This window comes from Uloborus diversus, chromosome 8 (assembly GCF_026930045.1).
Source record: "Uloborus diversus isolate 005 chromosome 8, Udiv.v.3.1, whole genome shotgun sequence".
NCBI lineage: Eukaryota > Metazoa > Arthropoda > Arachnida > Araneae > Uloboridae > Uloborus > Uloborus diversus.
Window position 1 is genome coordinate 138,120,278 of NC_072738.1, and position 17,033 is coordinate 138,137,310.

Genomic DNA, 17,033 nt, shown 5'->3' on the forward strand with positions numbered 1-17,033 from the left:
GATGTCGTTGGGTTTTCACTGTAAAACAAAATGATAAAGGGGAGGCAGTTAGATACAAAAGTCGCCTCTGTGCCCAGGGAAATCGGCAAACCAGAGGGGTTGATTTTGACCAGGTTTTTAATCCAGTAATTAGTTTCTCATTAATCCGAATGTTCTTTTCAATTTTTGTATGTAAAATGAAATGGTTGCATAATCAGTTTGACGTAAAATGCGCATATTTATACGCTCCTTTAAAAGAAACCATTTATATATCGCAACCACAAGGGTTTAAGGATCCTCAAAAACCTGAATATGTTTGCAAATTAAATAGGGCACTGTACGGATTACACCAATCAGGAAGGGAATGGTTTACTGAAATTCACAGTGTGCTACTGAATTTGGGTTTTCATAAATTATCTTGGGCAAATTGTGTATATACATTTGAAAATAATATTGTGTTAATTCTTTATGTTGATGATATTGTTGTGTTTTGTAAAAATGAACAATATTTAAATACTGTCACTTCAAAACTCCAATCTAAATTTGATATAAAAATGCTAGGAAAAACTCGCAAACTTCTAGGAGTTGAATTTGAAGAAAGCAACGGTAATTTGTTCATTCACCAACAGACATACATCAACAAAGTATGTGATACTTATAAGAATTTCAATTTCCCAATTGTATCATTGCCTATAGGAGTTGGCACAGTTCTTTCAAAAACCCAATGTCCGGATTCAAAAGAAGAGATTGAAATGGTTTCTAAATTTCCCTATCGTAACATTTTGGGCTGTATTGCTTTTGTTGCGAGTAGAACACGGCCGGATTTAAGTTACGCCGTAAATATCTTGTCTCAATTTCAATCGAATCCAGGACTTATACATTGGAATGTTCTACTTAAATTACTCGGGTATTTATGCTATACATGCTCGTTAAAACTCTGTTTATCGAATGTTTCCGATTTGAAAATTGAATGTTTCAGCGACGCTGACTTCGCTGCAAATCGCGATGACAGAATTTCAATCGGTGGAATGATTCTTTTTATCGACAAATCTCCCATAATTTGGAAAACATTCAAGCAAAAATGCGTCAGTTTATCCACTATGGAAGCAGAGTATGTGTCGTTAACCGAGGCAGCGAAAGAGCTTATCTGGATTGTTCACATTTTGAATGAAATTGTAAATTTAAAGTTAATTAACTTGAAACCTAAATTCAAATTACTCTGTGACAATCAAGCTGCAATTAACTTTTCAAATTCTTCGATAGAGAACTGTAGAACTAAGCATATTGATATAAAATTGCATTTCTTGAGAAATTTAATTGATAAAAATTTGTTTGATTTAAATTACGTTAATACGAAACGAAATTTTGCGGACCTTTTCACGAAACCTTTAAATAAAGTAAAATTAAATTCTTTTTTGAAAACCTTTTTGGTTTAAAAAAAAAAAAAAAAAAAAAATTTTTTTTCAAAGTCCAACAACACTTCGGTGTTTCTTGGCAAATTTTTCTACAAACAAAACTTTCTTAAACAAATGTAATTACTTTGTCTTTGAATATGAAATTTGGTTTATTTGTACTTGTTCATATGTATTTTTGAATTGTACCTTTCATTTTCTCGTATGCCTACCGGACATGACATTTTGAAGCAAAAAGGACTTTTGAAGCTTCAACCTATTTTCGATGTCATGCCAAGGATTTCACCATTTTTTTAAAAGTTTAATTGCATTTGTAGAAAAAAAATTTTTGTTTGTAATATTTAGATACATTGTGCTTTGCAAGAGGCGGGCCCTGTTGGGAATTCCAAATAATATTATCAATAATTCACGTTTATTTTGATATATTTGGCATTAATTAAATCCCCATTTTCTTTTATCTTGCAATAGTCACGAATGCTAATTTCAATGTATGTAACGTATTTCCCGATCTTAGACACGTGCGTGCCTTACGTCATGAAATGACGAAATTCCTTATCCATTTGATTGGCCGCCGTTCTAACATCGGGAAATGCGCATTTCATATGCAAACGACTCTGGCTGACTATATATGTTGCTTCTGTAGCTCAGTTGTTCTCTCTCTCTCTCTGTTAAGGCGCCGTATTTCAGTTTCATAGTCAGCCAAGTCGGCTGCTAGCCGTTATGCTCTCGAATAGGCATTTTATTACTGTAAACTTTATCAGCAAACCTTAAGTTTAAATAACTGTAACTTCAATTGCATAAATGATTCTTCATTTGTCATAATGCAAATTACAAATAATGGTTTTGCCTGTTTTACAAATCTATCTAATGCTTCGAGAGAACTTACTTTAACGTTATCATATTTCATATGTAAATAGTTCGCCAAGGATACCACTGTATAATATCACCAAGGAGGAAATAAAGCCATAATTTCAAATACAAGTTTTATTTTCTGAAAAGGACTCCAGTTACACTCTGCAACTAAAAATGCACTAATTAAATTAGTCATCGGTGCGATAACTTCATTGACAAAAACCTTATCGCACAACAATTTTGGCAGTAGTTTTTGATCACAGTTTTCAGTAACTTTTATTTCATTTGGAACTGCTATGTCAGCGTTGGCGTGAACGTAATGGCGTAAACGTTTTGCGTTAACGCAAAAATGTACTAATCGGTATCTTCAATTGAAATTGTAGGCAAAAATCTTACCGTTTGCCGATTCTTTCCGGGCGCTTGCATCTTTAATTGCTTATAGAGTTATTGAAATTGACTATAGAAAATGCAAAATACGATCTAAACGAAAAACTTACTATATTAACAAAATATTTACAACTTAGAATAACAAATTTACAAATCGGACTTCATAAAAGATCATTCTTCCGTGTTCCATCAATTCTATTTATTTTATTTCTCGCGAGCGTTGATAGTCTGCTACGATCAACGCCCGCTGTTGCTAGGATATCCACCAGTCACATGGTTTGGTTTATGAGCAGCAAAAGGATTGCCATAGCTCAGTCTACTCTTATTATTAGTCTATGGATTAAACCCATTGTTTCGAAAATTCGTTGCCTAACAACAGCAACATTAAAAGTAATCATAATGTAAATTCTGAATCAAGGCTTCTCCGGAGCAAACATGAGTTTAAAGTCATTTAAACATTTGGAAACTCACCTTTTGCACACTTAGGTAAACATAGTAGAGAGCATTTTTTCTTTTTTTGTGTGTTTGAACTATTTAAGTAAATAAAGCGCACAGTTTTTTTTAGTGATCTTTGTTTTCGTTAGATATATTTTGGAAATTCTTCAAATTTTTATAAGCTTCACTTCGCGCTTTCGTTTCTAAATGAATACTCTTTCGTTCTTTATACTTATTGCTCTTTTACTTTTATGGGTAAAGATGAAGCTCAATTTTTAATGACGTCAAAGCGGTGTGTTTTGAGTTCTTTCAGTTAAAACAGAAAACAAAAGAAAGTAGCGATTGTTTCTCACAATTACTACTGACTCAGGCAACGCCGGGTATTTTTGCTAGTTGATCATATAAATTTCACAAAAAATGTGCTTGGCAAAACCCTTCCTGAAGCAAAAAACGGGTTACAGCCCTGGATAAAACAGAATAGAAATTGTTTCGCAGAATATTGAAAAGAGGAATTACAGTAGTACTTCCTCTCAAGGACACCTCCAAATAAGGAACACCTCTATTTGAGGGACATTTTTTCTGGTCTCAGTCCCTTTTAATTGGGCACATCATGTATTTTCCTCTGAATGAGGGACAGTTACAGAGAAAACTTACCAAAAATTAAAGCTTAAATGCATATGCAGAATTGAATTTACAGTAATTTAAGAATCTCAAATTCAAATGGTGAAATTTTGACATAAACAAATACTGATATAATCTACTGTAAAATCCTCACTACAATTTGTATACATATTTTTCCAAAGAAATTTATTCAAGTAGGCTAACAGCCAATGGATAAACAATGACCCATGAATACTTTTGTGTAAAAAACTTCAGATGTGAACACTGATTGGAATTTATATTGTACTGCATTTTAAATTGAAATCTAGCAAGTTCATGTAAGGAATTACTTCAAAATAATTCATGTATGCAACAAAGTTTTATCATTGTCAAATTTTTGATTAAATTTTAATTATTAAACGAATAAATTTTGAATTTGAATACTTTTGATTTTTATTCAGTATACATAAATCATTTTTAGCATTTCATCTTAAATGTTAATAATTGATGTTTTTTATGAAATTATACTGAGTTAATATACTGCAGCCATCATTTCATATTACCTCCGAAAAAGGGACACCTCTATATAAGGGACAAAATTTCTGGTCCCATTAGTGTCTCTTATTGAGAGGTGCTACTATATGAATACACTTCTTCTATAAGGTTTAGTTTTTAGAGCCAGGGCAGTGGAATTGGACTATTTTTTAACTATATATCATTTTAAACTGCATTTTAAGAAAATTGGGGGATAAAAAGATAAAGATAATAGAATTCCTTTTTGAATACTTACAGAATAAAACCAGCCAAATCTATCATATGGAACAGGTATTCCCATTTCTTGCACTGTTTCATAAATTTTTTCTTCATAACCTTCAAACAACAAGCTATTCACAGATTTTTCAACAAAAACCAAACTGTTCGTTGATTCTAGAACGGCGTTGATGGCATTAAGTAAAAAGTCATCGCCAGATAACATGCCTTGATTTACAGAAGTCTAAAAGTAAGGAACCTTTCATTAAAAACGTAAAATTACATAACAGGAAATTTATATATAAAAGCACAACTTAATCAACCTTATTTTAAGAATTTAAATAGTAAAATCAAAGAAGTGTGCAAACAAAAAAAAACTTTTATATTTTTACCAGCTAGCAAAAACTCATTGAGAAAAAAAAAATGTTTGGGTTGGGGGGAATCATTATGCAATAACAGGATAAACACCATCTTTAATTTAAAACAAAAGCAACAACCCCCTAGTTTATTGCCAGTAATTGCATAAAAAGTGCAGTGCTCAAAGAATAGTAAATGCATGAAAGTAAAATACTGCTTTAAGCAAACATTTTTCAGTCTGGTAACTTTTTTGAGTGTAGTGACATATGAACATGAAACTTCATAACTCACGGAAAAATTTTATTATTTAGCTTTCAGTTCCATATGAAATGAGCAAATTAATGCACTGTAACAAATAAAACTAACATTTAAATTGCACAAATAGCAATTGGAATTCTAAACTCCTGTTTTAAGGTTACAAGAAACATTTTTTAAGGGGTTACATAACCTCAAAGATGATGAAACGATTAAAAAAAATTTTATTGCTTATTTCAAAACTAAAATCTATTCTGAACACAGGGGAAAAGTTTCATTGCTTTAGTTCAAATATTTAAAAAGTTATGAGTGGTTTTAGGCCATGCTCGCTATGTGTTCTTATGCAAAAGAAAAACTTTAAATTGTTTTTTCTCGATGATGGTTTTTTTGTGTTTTCATGTCATTAGAATCCCTAAGGATTTTTTTCTATTAAAGATAGAGCTATAATGTAATACTTTTTGCAATTGGGATAACATATTTGATAAAACTGTGCATTGAATAAGCATTTTATAAATTACTCAAATGTTTAGAGATTGTTAAACCAAACCAATTTAAAAAAAAAACTTTGTTTTTTTACATAATTAATCACAGAAAATTTTCTAATAAACTCATAAGCAAATGAATGCAGATTTTTAGAAATGATTATAGTGATTGTTTAGCAAAAAACTTTTTTTAAATTAGTGCAAAAATAAAAAAGCCTTAAAAATTTCAAAAAATTAAATTTTTTCTCAATTTTTTGAATTTTTAGAAAATGTAGGCAATATTTTTTAATTTTGAAAATAAATTATTCATTACGAAATAAGTATGCATGTTATGGTTTCAAAGAAATATGAAATTTATTTAAATTTTAAAAAAAATGCTTGAAAAGTACTGTGACCCCTTAAACGCAAAAGAATCTGCAAATTTTATTGCTAGTTAGGTTATTTTGACATTGTTATTATGCTTAACTAAGGGGCTGTCCATAGATGACATCACTTTTTTTTCAGCATATTTGACACCCTCTTTCTCTCCTCTTTGTCAAAAAGTGTCCCACTTCACCTCACCCCCTCCTATCCTTGTCACATGTAATACATTCTATAAGTATATTATTATTTAAAAAACATGTAAAGTCAACATTTCTTATTGCGCCATTCTTCTCCTGGTCAAACTCACAATATCAGGAATTTCTCTCCCGCTCAAAGTGTGACATCATTTGTGGATGGCCCCATTTCACATAAAGGTAAACATTTTAATTGAAATGCTGTGTTATTCACATAAAATAGTATATCTTGAAAAGTAAGGTGCCAATTATTTAAATTAATGGATTAAAATTAATCATTTACATCATGAGTTCAATGACTTGCTCTGAAGTATTGAAGTAAATGTCCTTTCCAAAAACAAAAACTGTATTTTTTAAACTAACTTTTTTTAAGCTAATTTTAAGATCTGTTGCACCTTAACATGAAAAAATATAATTTATAACTATTTGAATCTGAAATTTTATGAAATAAATTTTGAACTTCAGCATATATGCCCATAGACCTTACAGGGTTAAGTGAATAGTGTTTCTCAAGATTAATGTTTAAAAATCAAAGACTTTGAACAAGTAAAACAAATTTCAACTTTTAGGGATTTTCCCAGCAAAAAAAACCTTTATCCATGAAAAGAACTAAGCAAAATCCTAAAATTTCATCTGTGTCTCACCACAAGAGGGACATTCACAGTTGTCACTACATCTTCCAATGAACCTGTAGTTAGCTCATGTTCAAAGAACCATCTCTTTACTTGTTGATAGGATACGGTTCCATTGTCATGCCATGTGATATTAACTTTTTCTCGAGTCTCCCTGGAATAGGAATAATTGTTCAGTTATAAAGTTAAAATTAAGTTTTTTCAGCATATTTTAAAAATAAAGTTTGAGCATAAAATAAAACAAAACTAAATATCCATTGGTGTGTGTGTAAAAGAGAGAGTGAGAGGGGGGGGGAGTCTAAAAAATGCAGTATTCAAATTAAAATTTAAATATGCATGCTTCAAGTTCAATAAAAGTACTGAATAGGATAATACTGTTATTAACAATATTAGAATACACAAACATGTAACTTCAACTGCAATAAGTGATTATGTTCTTTACAAAAACATTTGCTTTTACCATATTCATTTACCACACCAAGGTAAATTTCCTTCTATAACTACTTTTTTAACATTATTCATACACTTAGCCCAAGTGCTTAGAGCCCAGGTCACTCCCAAAATGAATTTTAAACTAAAAATTGAGAATAAGGACTCTAATATTTCCAAATTTAAATTTGGAAAGGTGTCAAAATAACTGCCTTGGGCCCTCTGGAAACAAATTCCTATATACCATACTTGCCAACCTTTGAAGAAAAAAACCAGGAGATTCCACTAGAGGTATATAGGTGATTCACCAGTGACATATCTTCACAACAGGATTATTAAATTATGCGTTTAAATAACATTAATGCTAAATTTAAAGTGAAATGGGGATTTTTCGCAGATGTAAGCTAATTGGTAGCAGTAAGAAAAATATACTGCAAAGCAAAAACCAAATAATGAGTGAATTTGCTCAAAGTTTCATACATACTAAAATCTGAAGGGAAAAAAAATCAACATATAATGAAAATAAAATATAAAATGAGTAGGTATAGGGTAACAGATGCTAAATTAACTTCAAATTTTCAAAATAATTGGCACATTTTCAAGATGAAAAAGGATTGAAATCTGCTGCAATTTTCGGCAAAGCATGTGCTTTGTTGAACATGCAATGTGGAAAGCTTCCAAAAAATTAATTCTTACTAAATGAACTATTAATTGGAAAAATTCTTATTCCCTAATATTGTAGACTAGAAAAGGGCCCCATCTATTGAGAATAAAGTGAAACTTTTTCATGATTGACTGAAAAAACCGCAAAAACAAGAGAAAATTGTAAAAAATGGGAAAACAGGAAATGGAAACAAAAAACGAGAGTCTCCTGTTTCCTGATAAGGCCTCTCATGTAGTAACTCTGGTCTGTTTATTTTAAATGCCATCTTAATAATCACATGAAAAATTACAAGAGCTTTAACCTCATGTTTTGTTGTATGGAATTAGATGCAGTTAAGAGTATCTGTGTGCTTTTCTGGCAGGGCGAGTTTTTAAGAAAACTATTTAAACTCGACAAACAGTTTTGTTCTCGTTTCAAAAAGAAAGGAATTAGTACACCAAAATTAATTAATATTTTACAATGATTTGATTTCATTTTCAATTCAGATTGTCACACATTTTTGATTTAGAACACACACAGAATAGGAAGAGTACCTTTCTTATTCCTCTTCCATTGTGTGCCTTCATATGTACAATTTTAACATTTCAATGGCATAAACTGCATGAGTGTATTTATTTATTAACACAATAGATCGGGGTGTCTAACAAGAAATATATAAAAAATGGAAATTTAGTTAGCAATGAATTCAAAGTAAGGTGGGAAAAAGAAAAATATAATAAAAACAGGAAAATGGGAGAAACAAATGAGGATTAAAGAAAGAAGCAGAGACTGAACAAAATTCAAAATGAAAAATTTAATGTTATAAAAGAGGAAAAATTGAATATGGAAAGAATTGTTATTTAAGGACTTAAATCAAATTTTACTAAAATGTGGGAAATTAATATTACATAAAACTTAAATTGTTGAACAATTCAGAGAACTTGAAGTTCTATGCATCATTGAATACTCAAGCACAGCATTTCAGCATTTCACAAGATTCTCTGAGCATAATTATCTTGCAGACAGAAATTATGTGAGATTGTGCAGAGTGGAAATTTTATTTATTAGAATATTTTTCCCCTTTACTGGTAGTGCTACACACACAATTTTATGAACTAACTTTGGCTCTAATTCATCATGCAAGCATCAATTAAAATAAGAGTGATTACATAAAGATAATTGCTACCATGTTAAGTAACAACAAGATAATACATAAAATGAAACGTACAAAATGCTTATAATTTAAACAATTCATTCAATTTTAAATCTCTTTTCATGTTCAATTCGATTAAAATTAGAATGAACTACGGCTAAATCCAGTGATATTGTAATATTTTTTATTAGTTTTATGCATGGCACTACATTTTTAAAAGGATTTATACATTTACTTAACTCAGAATAAAATACATATATTTTTTATTTTAAATTTTGGAGAGCAAACTCTTCTTGCAGTTTCATGACTACCATCAGGAAATTTTTCAAGAAAGAGATAAAAAAAATTACAATGGAAATCCAGTTATCCCTGCCCTGAATTTTATAAATATATAATCCCTATCACCATTTCCCAAGTTCAATAAGGCACAGAATATCCAAGATGTTTCCGGCTAATGTTTTGCCCGACATGTCTCAAATAGGGATTGCAATACCAGACCAAAAATTCAATACTGGTATTTGATATTTTTAAAACTTGATATCGGAATCCCGGTATTAATACAGGTATTTGAAATTTCTCAAAAAATGCTTGAAAACCTATTGGTTTGTTGAACCATTTCATGACTTTGTACAAAAATTGTATTATTCATGAAAACGTATTGTGAACAAATATAAAATGAAGGGACAAATGTCCTAACAAAAACTCAATAATAATAAACAACCTAATGCATCTATTGAATTGTCCCTAAGCCTGGAACTCATTTTAGTGCTCAACTTTTCTATAGTTGAAAATACTCTTTCTGAATTCACGCAGGTCGGTGGTACAGTCAAAAATGTGTGACACACCTTATTTAATTGTCTCAAAGTCCTTCAGCTTCAAATAACTCGGCCTCTTGGGTGTTATTTTTTTGGATAAAATCTTTTGTGTGTCTTTGTGTATGTTTCTTTTGTATTGTGTGCGTTATTATTAATTTATGGCTAGTTGTAGTATCTTTCCGAGAGACGATACTCTTTTCCAATATTAACATCATTTCCTCTAGAGCAGGAGAGATTTGTGTTTGCTTTTTATTACCCTTTGGTTTGAAATTTACGATAAACTTGACTTAATTTGATTTTGTTAGTTTCTCTTATTCCTTTTCTCTTCAAAATTTGTAACCATTATAATTATGTAAATATCTGAAAATATGTTTTAATTGATTATGCTTTACCTCTATACAAATTTTCAAGGTGCTACATAATTTCTGAATTTTATCATGCCAAGTATAAAGCCAAGTAGCGAGACAGGACAACAAACTAATACCGGTGACAACAAATTACCATTTGTTATGCTAACAAGAAAAAAGTTTTGTTAAAACTTAACGACTAACTTAACGAATTAACTTAATACGAATAATTAAGAAAGAAATCATGAAGTATTACTGAAATTGATGCTCGGAATAAATTGTTCATAGGACAAATGTATTCAAATTTACACTCGAAAATCTATATATATAAAGGTGACGGTGTTTTTTTGTTTGTACCCGATGGCCAGAAGCCCCCATAGCACCTACAGCCCTTAAGCTTGGCACAAAATTCGAACGTACCCCGGGGGGTCTGCACCTTAAAGCCCAAGTTCTCAATTTTGAATGTTTTTTTCTAATTAATTAATTAAGCTAAAAATTCACATGTTTCGCCAAATCGGTAGTTGAAAAAATCCCCCCTCCCACCACCTAACATTATCTATTGTTGGAAAGGGTTTTTTTTTCTGAACAAGAAGGTGTTTGTTCTCACTTAATTAGAACCGGAGATATAAGCGATTCTAACTGAGCCAATTTTCCAGGCTTCTCTTTCGAGAAAAAGCTATAACACTGGTCCACTTTCCAGACAGTTTTCAATTATAACACTAGGTCCATTTTCCAGACAATTTTTCAATTACTTCCTTTTTAAACATTTTGGAGGAAGTTGCCTTTGTTGCTTATGAATATTTTACTGTTATTACTTTATTTTAAATTCATTGTGCGTATGTCAATTGATTTTCTTTTAATTAGAAAGTCGCTTGGCGAATTTGGCGATGAATTATGGAATTTTTTACATTTGAAAGCTACTGTAAATGTAATTTTGATGTAATTTGTTTTCCTTTAAATTTTTTGCACAGGCATCGCTGTGCGGGTACTGCTAGTAACTTTCATAAAAGGGAAAATGGTTGATCAGAGAAATGGAAAAAATAAAAACATGGTACACAAAAGCACACAAAAATGTAATTCATCTCACCATATTACAATATCATTTTGCAATCTTTCCGTTATTTTTGTTTAACGTTATTCTATTAGTTTGTACCTTTGAAGCCAAACTTTTACATCAATAGATTAATTTTGGTTCTGTATCATGGAAAAAGAAATATACATTTAAACTATAAGTAGATATTTAATAAATTTAAATGAAAATTCTTTAATTGCTACTATTTATTACTTTCAGCTAATACCGAAAATACCGGTATTTTACTTCAGCATATACCTGTATTATGAAATTGCAAAATTGCTCAAAATACCGGTGTACACCGGTATTGCAATCACTAGTCTCAAACTTCTTCAGAGTATAGAGATTTACATAATCAGAGATGTGTGTGTTTATAACGCTTCAACGATATTGTATTTCACATATTGAAAATCAAAAATAAGCCCCAAAAATTTAATCAAACATCAAACGTAACGATGGGAACAATCAGAAAAACAAAACCAAAAAAAAAAAAAAAACATTTGGGACGAACAAGTTGATTTCCACTCCAGAAAAAGTGAAAACTTCGAAATTTTCTACACACAATAATGTATTCAAAAATTTATATTTTTTTTCCTATGTTTTTTTTTGTTGTTGTTGTTGTTGTTCAAATATTTTTTTATGTTCAATATCCCACAATTTCCCCCCTAAAAATGCTGACAATCAATAGCAATAATTAATGAAATAAAAAGTAAAAATTTAAATATATTTTTATTTAATGTGTGTGTGTATATACAGTAAAACTCCTCCTAACTGACACCCCTCAAATGCAGACACCCCTCCTATGCGGACAATTTTTGATTCACCGATTCCAAGGCAAGTAACATTATTAAACCCCTGCACCCCTGCTCTATTGCGAACAAAAAAATGTGTCCCGTAAGTGTTTGCATTAGAGGGATTTTACTATATATATATATATATATATATATATATATATATATATATATATATATATATATATATATATATATATATATATATATGTGTGTGTGTGCATGTGTGTACACACGTATGTAATTGCACATAACAAACCTTTCTTAGAAAAAGAAAAACAACTTCCTGTTAAAAATCTCACAATTAACAAACATTTAATATAAATCACATCTTACTTAAAATGAATTGCCGATTGATGATTTGACTAATCTGGATAATTTTTGATGTTTTGAACTTGAAAATCAGTTAGGAAATAGAAAGGCTCTTTTAATAGTAAAAATTTTGTGCAAATTTCTAAGAAGGTAAAATAATACAAACAGCACATATTTTTAAATATTTAGCATTTTTCAGTTTAGTAAGAAAATTTAACGATTATACTGCATTTAAATTCGTAAAAAATGATTTTTCAATTTTTCCCATGGCTCTCTTTAAAATTTCCAGAAATTTACATCTCTAGTCAAGCGTATTTTAAATACAGTATAAACTCAATTTAACGATTGTCAAGGGACCGGAAAAGTTATCGTTAAATCAAGGATATCGTTAAATTGAGATGCAGAGACATTTAATACAGTCAAACCTGGACCAAGGAAATGTATCACTAAATTGAAGAAATCGTTAAATTGAGGAAATTGTTAAATCGGGTATCGTTAAATCAAAGTTATACTGCACAAATAAAACATTGTAAAAAAGAGGGAAAAAAGTACTTTTTTTTATAAATATTACATTAGTATGTTTTTTTTTATTCTTAATATTAAGTGTCAAATAGTTAAATGTTATAAATCAAAATAGTATGCATCTCTTCTTTCCCTGCCATCCTTCTTTTCATCCTTAGAAAGTTAGTGTTCAAATGGAATAGATCACGACTATAGTCTTTGTACATTTTACTCATCAAAAAAAAAAGTTAAGGAGCAAAGAGTATTTTTAAATGTACAAATTGTATTCTTGTAATATTTTAACATTTGCATACAAACTAAAATGAATTTTAACCAACTATCTTACCGAAAAGTATATGGACCAAGTTCTTGAACGTGAGGTTTTGCATTATGTTCTAAGATATCTTTGGTATTCGTAATGTTGAAAAAATAAAATCTTGCATATATTGGCACTGGAATAACTTTCCAATACTCATACGGCTCGGCCTCTGGGGACAAAACCAAATTCTAAAAGGAAAAAAAAAAAACATGAATTTTTTAATCAAAATAATTCAGTCAAGACAGAAACATTATCTTCGGAAAACAGAATAAATTTCAATTTTTAAACTATCAATTAAACATCAATGCTTTGAAAAAACACAGGGCCTCTTTTGTTTATTATTTTAAAATAGCTAATATTCATGAAAATATTTCTGCAAACATGGTTTTTTTTTTTTTTTTTTTTGATGACTTCCAAAGTTATGGAGATTGTAAAAAATAAAAAACAAGTAAAATATATAGAAGTTTGGTAAGACCTCATTTGGAGTATGCTGTTCAATTTTGGTCTCCTTATTTCAAGAAAGATACTTCTTTACTGGAAAGGGTTCAAAGAAGGGCTACTAAGCTAGGAAGGGGACTTGGAGATTTAGATTATGATACCAGACTTTAAAAGCTTAATATGTCCAGCTTGAATCGAAGGAGAAACAGTGGAAACCTGATTCAGTTGTTTAAATTGATCAAAATGAAAGATGTTGATATGGGTTACATTTTTTCACAGAAAGGCCACGGCAGGACAAGGTGTTATCGTTTTAAGCTATTCAAATCTGTCTTATCAGGAAATTAGGGAAAACTACTACTTGCAGGGTCTGATTAATCAAAATAGGCCAACTAGGCTGTATCCTGAGCTCTTGAGGGGCCTACCCCAAACGGCTAAAATTATTATGGTTTGACTACAACCCCAAAAAAGAGTTTGGGAATATAGGTCTCAATTATTGGGTCCCGAATCAGGTCATAGGGTTGTGGGAATTTGGAACAGCTTACCTGAAGAGGCAGTAATGAGCAAGGGGGTTGATAAGTGTAAGAGGGCTATTTATCTTTATTGGGGACTAATAAATTGACTAGTACCAACCTAGCTGGGCCAATAGAATTTTAAATAAAGATCACAACTGAAAAATTCTTTTGGTGGCCTAGTTTTTTTTCTTTACCAAACAAAATAATTCAACAACAGATTAACTTTCAAATTGCTTTAAACTATGCAAATTATCAACTAAATGTTGATAGAGCAACTAATAATCAAAGGTGCCCCTCTAAGGGTAAGGGTGCACCCCCCCCCTAAAAAATTCAATGCCGCAGTCTGTGCCATGACACCCCCCCCCCAGGTGGGCACCCCTGTAATAAATGTCATTTGCATTATGAGAGTAGAAAATAATTTAATTTTCAAGAGGAATAGTTTCTGAAAACTTAAAATTGTTACTCACATATTTATAATTTCATTTGTTTACATTTTCAGTAAGATAAAAAAATCTCCTTAAAATAATTGAAATCCAAAAAAAAAATTACAAATGTTATAAGTTTTGTCCTGCGATTGACAGTGTCAGTCCTGCAATCTAATAGCACTAGCTGCAGAATCTTCCAATTTAAGTTAGGATTCTTCCATTTAAAGCAAAATTCTACAGTTTCCCATTGCAGTAACCCATGCAGTTTCTTAACCGCAAAACCTGTCAATAAAGCTAGAGTGGTGGGGACGACCTTTACCAATGAGGAATTATAATATTTTTAGTGGTCATCTTTTTTCATTTAATTCCCTTCTGGCAAGTGGCAACCATTAATCATCATCTTTAGGATCAGATCAAATGTTAAGTACAAGGTGCTGTTCACCAAGAGCTTGGGTGACGAATGTCCAAATGGTTGTGCAAAAAGAGGAAATGTTCAAGAGGAGAGAATCAATAACACAGAAGTGATGTTGATGCAGATAGTGTGGATTATTTCGGACCAAAGAAAGTAATCAATTCTGCAATTAATCTCCAACTGGGATTGCTTCCCAGGTATGAGATACATAGAAGGTGGTTAAACCAGCCAGCTAGGAGCATTTAACCCGTGTATGGTATTTTTGAATACCCAAGACCAAGGAGCGGATGCAGAGTATTTTAGGGGGTGGGGAGGGTCATGCTGAAGAATATTGAGTTTTGAGTGCCAAAACCATTAAGGTGTCAATAAAAAGCATCAAAATTTGCCCAGAATAAGGCACCTAGTAGGGTATAAATTTTTTTATTAATTTTGTATGCAATGAAAGGAAATATTATTTCAAATAAAATAAATAATGAATTAAAAAGAGTACTGCCAGCACTTACATTTTATTTATTAAAGAATTGGACCCCAGTGTATATTTCATGTATTTGCATGGTGATATTCGATATCCATCAATTTCGTACGCAATTATTAAATTATGATCACATACAAGGAGGAATGTTGGATAATATTGTTGGCGGTTTGGCGGGGTTGTGGGGAGGCAAAGAGTGTATTCTCAATGCAAATTTTATTGGAAAACAACAAAAATCACACCCACATTTTTGACAAAAGATTAATTTTTCACAGCAGGGGTCCGGCATTCATACTAAGTAACTATAATCACACAAAACATAATATTCATACAAATTTTAAAGAAAATATCAATGATTTTTGAATTGGGAGAACATCAAAAGAAAGCTTTTTAGAAATATTTTTCACACTACTGAGTTTATTTTATGTCAAAACATTTTGTTTATCTCTAAGCACTTTTTTTTTCTTGGAAGTAAACAAAAATCTTATAATTTTAAATTTAATTAAGAAATAAATTTAAGAGTTTGGTGACAAAAATACACAAAATGAACCATGCGAAAGAAAATAAAAGTTCACATTGTATTGTCTGATCAATATTTCTCACTCTAATTAATTATTTCTCCATACCTCAAAAAATAAATTTAAAAAAAACATTCAGAAAAAAATTTAATAAACAAATAAATTTCACCAACAATCAACATAACTTCATTCTCATTTTTCAAGTGAAAATAATGAAAATTAGATGAAGTTAAAATAGCAACAACTATTTTGAGCAATGTAAACAAAAGCGTGAATTGAAAAAACAACGCAAATAAAGCATCAAATTGTGTCGAAAAAAAGTTGTTTTGCAGCATTTTCTTGACAGTTTGAGCTTTTTTTAAGTTGCTTTTTGTGTTACTCATATTTCAGCGCAAAGCATTTTCGATTACCACAATGTAAACAATGTAAACAAACCACCTAAAAGTGGCAGAACTTTTACAAATCACAAGGGAGAAAAGGATTGAATTCATTTATAAATAAAAGATTTCAACAAAAGTTTTCAATAAACATTTACCTCTTCCACTTGCCACTGTAAAATGCGCGGGAATAATACAAAGGAGAGTAATCCCATGAGAGCCAAGATGAGCCCCACGGCAACAAGGATTATTGTTTTGGTAACAGCTGATAAAGCCATGAGGTTGAGATAGCTGCAAGACTTCGCACAGAAGTAAGTTTTAAAAAAAGCTCTTGCTCTATTAAATAGTTACATTCTCAAATAAAGTAAGGAATGTTCAATCTGTGAAAGACAGAGAATTTAAAATGCCTTTTAATTCTGAAGATTACGGGGATAACGCACATCATAGTTGCAATCCACACACACTTTGCCCCAGATGACCCAAGGTCGCCATAATGGAAAGTACTAACTTTTAGAATCTGCTCGGCGCATGCGCACTATTTTTTAAAACGACTCGCGACACTTCGCTCGCTCGCGACGACAGAAAGCTCGTTCGCTTTGACGTTTTATTCCTTTGTTATTATGAGGAGAAAAATAAGACTCAATAAAGACAGAAAACTAGGAAAAGATTTTTTTTTCTTTTTCACACTTACGTAATGTTTAAATAACTGATTCCTTTCTACTTTTATCCGTTTACCGTTTATATTTTGTTTATTATTTTTGATTAATTGTGATAATAAACAAAGCTAAAGAGCGCTATC

General features: G+C 30.8%; 1 protein-coding gene across 1 annotated transcript in view; it reads right to left on the minus strand.

Annotated features, from left to right (window-relative positions):
* LOC129227465 (protein croquemort-like) overlaps positions 1 to 16,702 on the minus strand; it is a 58,479-nt gene extending 41,777 nt beyond the window's left edge. The window contains exons 1-4 of the mRNA XM_054862032.1: positions 16,393 to 16,702; positions 13,108 to 13,268; positions 6,711 to 6,852; positions 4,456 to 4,659 (exon numbers count right to left, since the gene is read on the minus strand). Coding sequence (XP_054718007.1) covers positions 4,456 to 4,659; positions 6,711 to 6,852; positions 13,108 to 13,268; positions 16,393 to 16,512 — 627 coding nt within the window. The 5' untranslated portion in view covers positions 16,513 to 16,702. The remainder of the gene's footprint in view (positions 1 to 4,455; positions 4,660 to 6,710; positions 6,853 to 13,107; positions 13,269 to 16,392) is intronic.
* Positions 16,703 to 17,033: the final 331 nt, after the last annotated feature.